Source organism: Schistocerca nitens, chromosome 3, assembly GCF_023898315.1.
Source record: "Schistocerca nitens isolate TAMUIC-IGC-003100 chromosome 3, iqSchNite1.1, whole genome shotgun sequence".
NCBI classification, from domain to species: Eukaryota; Metazoa; Arthropoda; class Insecta; order Orthoptera; family Acrididae; genus Schistocerca; species Schistocerca nitens.
Window position 1 is genome coordinate 572163858 of NC_064616.1, and position 6000 is coordinate 572169857.

Below are 6000 nucleotides of genomic sequence, written 5' to 3' on the forward strand. Positions count from 1 at the left end.
TTTGTGAACTTACCCGTTCGCCGATTAAAACTATGCGATATACTGTAATTGAAGGTACTATCCTCACAGATGCAGCAGATGGAGAGGGCTTTCTCATACCCCGTATGCCAATGCTCTCAAGTGATCCAACCATTCATTTTAAGTGACCTCAATTCCCAATGAATTTTTCGTTTGCTATAACAATAAAGAAGGCGCATGTTCAGGGAGAGGGGGAAGAGAAAATGGACAGGGAGGGGGGAGGAAGAAATGAACATAGAGAGTGGGAAGGAGAAGATGGACAGAGAAAGGGGGGAGGAGGTGATGAGCAGAGAGAGTGGGGAGGAAGAGGAGATGGACAAAGAGGGGGTGGAGGGGACTGACCGAGAGAGAGGGGAGAGAAGGGGTTGGGTACTTATATTCAATTCCCATACATATACAGCAACTGTGAAGCATTGTCGGGTTCTCTAGTTAATATAGAAACGTAGTTTCTATTCAGTAACAGCTTACCTTAACACCATGTGATGCCTCCGTTGTGGTAACATAATCATTGCGGTCGTCTTTTATCAGCATGGACAAGCCCATTTGGCGCCCGCAAGCGCTCATCCTGACAACATCGTTTAGATTGTCTGCACTGTTTCTAAAAGGAAAAAAAGATAAGACTAATATTATGTAGAGATCTCAGACGAAAAGCGCGAGAGTAGAAGAGAAAGGATGTAGAGGTCCTGGGATGGAAAGAGGAAAATGAAGTCCATGAAGGGATTGCCCGTCGTCTTAAAGAGTCCATAACCTAAGAAGAAGAAGAAGAAGAAGAAAAGGATGTGGAGCATGTGCAGACAGAATATCTGGGGCGGTACATAAAGAATACTTGCAGCGAAGAGAGTACGGGTGGCAACGATTATAGGCTACGAAAGACCCAACAGACAATGCTAGCGAGACAGACGACAGTAGTTGCAATCTGACGATGTGACACAGGCGAAGACGTAACAACGTTAAGTTGGCTAAATGCAGTGTACTAACTTAGGCTAGGTAATACACTGGACTTGCTGGCTACTGCAGCAGATGAATCCTATAACCTAGGCATTGAATAATACTAACCACTTCATTATACAGGACACAACATGCACATACAAACACACATGATAGAGGTTCAAAGACCCTAGAATAGTAAAATTATAAACAAGACCATAATTAAACCTGACTGATGATAGTCACTGGAGTGTCACGACAAAAAGTGAACATTAGACAGTAACGTTAGATTATAAGACAAATATAAAAATAGAGGGCCACAACGCTGCCCTCTAGAGTAGATGAAAAATAGAAACTAACCTAGATGTATGATCATGACATCTGAAGGTAAGAGGATCAAGGTATTGCTGAGGTTCTCGCCTTTGGATGGCGAGTAGTAGTAGATGCGGGTGGAGGTTGTCCAGGAGCGTAAGTTTCAGTGTATTTCTAAGGTACTCCCTCCTGCACAGCATTGGTGGGGGCAGTCTATAAATCTAAACTCTTTCCCATCTTCCTATTTTTCTATCTTTGAAATACATAAATTGTTAAATTTAAGCCTTTCTGTATCCCAGCTAGTTTTGTTTCCATGTATATGTTAAAACACTAAGGAACCACATAACCTTCAATTTGATATCGCGAAAACATGATCTGTCTTAGCCATTAGGTTGCATGTCAAATGAAAATGGCTGCATATTAAATAAAGTAAAAAATCACACAGAATCATTGCAAAGCATCTCAGCTTATAATAAACTATATGGCCAAAACTCTCTCAACATCCATTCTCGGTCTTCCCAACGACCAAAATTACTTCGGGCTTCCGCTTGCTGCCTTTTTAGTAAACCAGACCGCAGTGCGAAGGTTGGTTTGAACACCACAGTGCATTGCTAGGTATGGTCCTACTGGTGGCGATAAGCAGTTATCAACTCCTCAACCTTTCAACTGACTTACCCAACCAGTTACAGGGGGAGCCAGGGTTTAAAGTTGACCCCAAATCACTAGACATCTAAGCATTTTTCGTGACATGTGGCAACAGAACAGATAAGTGAAAAATAGTCCAACAGTCAGCTTGGAACTGAACCTCGGTTCTTTGCGTTTGGAGTGCGATACTTAGTCACTGAGCACACTTACAGCCTCCGTTAGGCTGCAGAGGCTCTCCATTCCGTTCTAACATATGGTTCAAATGGCTTTGAGCACTATGGGACTTAACTTCTGAGGTCATCAGTCCCCTAGAACTTAGAACTACTTAAACCTAACTAACCTAAGGACATCACAAACATCCATGTCCAAGGCAGGATTCTAACCTGCAACCGTAGCGGTCGCGTGGTTCCAGACTGCAGCGTCTAGAACCGCTCGGCCACATCGGCCGGCGTTCTAACATAATACTAAAGGCGAAATGAGTTTCCCTTGTCTCTTGAACACGGTGCGCAGTTGTTGAGTTTTTAAGTGGAATGTTCTGTTGTGCCGGTCGAAGTGGCCGAGCGGTTCTAGGCGCTACAGTCTGGAACCGCGCAACCGCTACGGTCGCAGGTTCGAATCCTGCCTCGGTCATGGATGTGTGTGATGTCCTAGGTTAGTTAGGTTTAAGTAGTTCTAAGTTCTAGGGGACTGATGACCAAAGAAGTTAAGTCCCATAGTGCTCAGAGCCATTTGAACCATTTGTTCTGTCGTGCGGTTAACGCTTTAGTTCATTTCAAACGCGCCCAATATGTCTGAGATCTCAGCTTTGATGCCAGTCCTAAAATTCCACCTAAACTCCTTCCCCAATCAAGCTTTGCGGGTAACCACATCATGATAAATATACAGAAACTGTGCAACTTCAACCGCTACCATTATGTAGAAACCGTCCTGTTGTCTAATATGGTTTCACGAACACCACCTCCCATTTTTCTGACGACGAAAGCTAGTGATCTGAGCCCAAGTCAGGAAAAGAAGATATCATCTGTGAAACAAACTTCACCGTACTTCACAGCCGCCATAGTAACTCAGAGTTATGACTAAACTTAGCATTTTTAGGGTCAAAAACGTGTCGAAAAAGGTGCAAAACCGCTCCTGCACTATATGTGAAAAGGTATTTAAAACGGTGCCAATTCCATATGCGAAAATGTGTTGTGGAATACATATATAAGTCATTAAATCACAAACCTCATGCACTGGAAAATATAATGAAATGCATCATTGAATACACTGACCCACTTCAGTTACGCATTCAGAAAACTGTTTAAACAAATAACTTTCAACATTTCAATGTATCTGTGATTACTCTTGTCAGAATTGAAAAGAACGTACATATTACAGGAACGCATTTACCTCCTTCAGTTATCATCATTAGATGAGCTACTCTGTTCAAAGCTACAGTTTTATCTGTAATAATTTATGTAGATGTTTAGATGATTTGCTGTTTGTAAGTAGAAGAGGACCATTGTACATCAACAGGTACATGAGGTGTGTATCTTGTTTTCAAACGGTGGTCAGTATTCTTATTTATTGATACGTCCTCCACAGCAGCGTTTCTAAGTTCTGCACGACTCTTTACTTCACAATAATTAAAGCACATCCTTCACATCTGTCAAAATGACCCAATTTGCTTCTTTCTCTAAAGAATTCGTCTCCAGTCTTCTCATGGCTGTGTACAATACAACGCTCATCTCACATTTCCTCTTCGCCCGATACTTTCATAGCCTCTCTTTCAGCTAAAGAATCATCTGAAAAATCATGTAAACATCTTCAAAATGCCTGAAAATTACTACAGATAACCAGTGCAGCTGTTTCACTGCAGACGTCATTTTCCAAAATTTTTGAGAAAGTGACGTATTCTGGAATAATACCTCATCTGAGAAACAGTAATATCCACAACAAATCACAGTTGCTCTACTGAGAATGTCATTTATATGTTCACTCCCCAAATTTGACAAGCATTAAATAATAAAATTGCACCAGTTGGTGTTTTCTGCTACCTACCTAAGGCATTTGAGTGTCTAAATCATAGTATTCTCCTAGACAAATTGAAGTTTTATGCGATTGATGGTACAGCCAACCAATGGATAATGTCATATCTAGCCAGAAGAATGCAGAAAGTTGAACTTAGTAGTTCCAATGCAGTCTGGGGACATAATTCTGAGTGCGGAGAAATCACGTGTGGGGTTCCCCAAGGTACGTTATTGTTCCTCATAGAAATAAACGATCTTTCGTCTAATACATAACAAGCAGAATTAGTTCTTTTTGCAGATGACACTAGTATTGCAATCAGTCCAAGCATACATACAGAAACAGAAGACTTGGTAAACGTGATCTTAAAAATATCATTGACTGGTTTTCCGCGGAAGGTCTCCTTGTCAATTTAAAAAAGACGCAACAATTTTTAGTTCTGCATATCTAGGGGTACTACACCAATGATAAGTTTAACACATGACGAGGAAATAATAAATAGGGTGGAAACTTCAGAATTCTTAGGCGTCCATATTGATGAGAATTTAAACTGGAAAAAGCATATTTTGGCACTCTTAAAAGAACTTAGTTCAGTCACATTTGCACTTATAATCATTGCAAATCCTGGAAGAGACAAATCAGTAAGTTGACATATTTGCATATTTCCATTCAGTAATGTCATATGGTGTAATGTTCTAGGGTAATTCATCTTTAAGAAACAAGGTATTGATTGCTCAAAAACGTGCGGTAAGAATAATATACCTTGTTCACATACGATCTTCTTGTAGACATATGTTTAAAGAAATAGGTATTTTGACTACTGCTTCACAGCGTATTTAGTCGCTCATGAAGCTTGTTGTAAGTAACCCACAGCAGTTCAAGACTAACAAAATGGTTCAAATGGCTCTGAGCACTATGGGACTCAACATCTATGGTCATCAGTCCCCTAGAACTTAGAACTACTTAAACCTAACTAACCTAAGGACAGCACACAACACCCAGTCATCACCAAGACTAACAACTATGTACATAGTTATAATACCAGAAGGAAAAAAAGAAGTGCAAAATGCTGCCATCAAAATTTTCGATCACTTACAAATTTTGTTACGTATTCTAATCGTAACACATTTTGCAGGCTGTATCCACACATGCCGCTGAACGTGCCTGTAAAACTATATCATTGCATTACACATACATCAGGAGGCATGATGTCATAAACACTGAGATGCATGAAAAAATGCCGCATCACGCATGACGCTTTAATACAATTATTCTCTACTACTAAGACACTCCTACAGTGGAGTCAACTTAAGAAAATCCCTGACACCTACATCTACATCTACATTTATACTCCGCAAGCCACCCAACGGTGTGTGGTGAAGGGCACTGTCATTACCTCCATTTCCTGTCCCAGTCGCGTATGGTTCACGGTAAGAACGACTGCCGGAAAGCCTCCGTGCGCGCTCGAATCTCTCTAATTTTACATTCGTGATCTCCTCGGGAGGTATAAGTAGGGGAAGGAATATATTCGATACCTCATCCAGAAACGCACCCTTTCAAAACCTGGTAGCGCAATCAATAGCTTTCAACTGCGAAGCGTAAACGGCTGTACGCGCAAACAACAGCCGTTTATATAGCTATGAAGAGGCTTTTCCAAAGAGAAGTTTAGAAGATCGCTGTGTAGACACGTGAAGCAGCTGCACTCATACGTTTGTACATATTTCTCCGTACGACTGTTTCATAATTTCAAAGGTATTTTCACGAATACATGGAAATGAAATTTTTTCGATATTACACTACAAACACAGATCATTGTCTGTTTCCATTTCTAACAGAAAACTGGCAAAATGGAATATCCCGACAATCCAGGGCTTGTGAGCTAGTAATAGTAATAATAATAAAAATAATCATGTAGCCATTTTTACGTATGAATGTGTAATGTGAATATAAAATGACTCGTTACAATCACCAACTTTCTCCTCCGAATGCGAAAATATTTTGTTGGCGCCGACCTACACAGGGAGAAACGATCACCATAAGAAAATAAGGCAAATCAGAGCTCGCACAGAAAGGTATAGGTGTTCGTTTTTT

General features: G+C 40.6%; 1 protein-coding gene across 1 annotated transcript in view; it reads right to left on the minus strand.

Annotated features, from left to right (window-relative positions):
* The window catches only part of LOC126249344 (pickpocket protein 11-like), a 40245-nt gene extending 39684 nt beyond the window's left edge, over positions 1–561 (minus strand). The window contains exon 1 of the mRNA XM_049950998.1: positions 487–561. Within this exon, the coding sequence (XP_049806955.1) occupies positions 487–561 (75 nt within the window). The remainder of the gene's footprint in view (positions 1–486) is intronic.
* Positions 562–6000: the final 5439 nt, after the last annotated feature.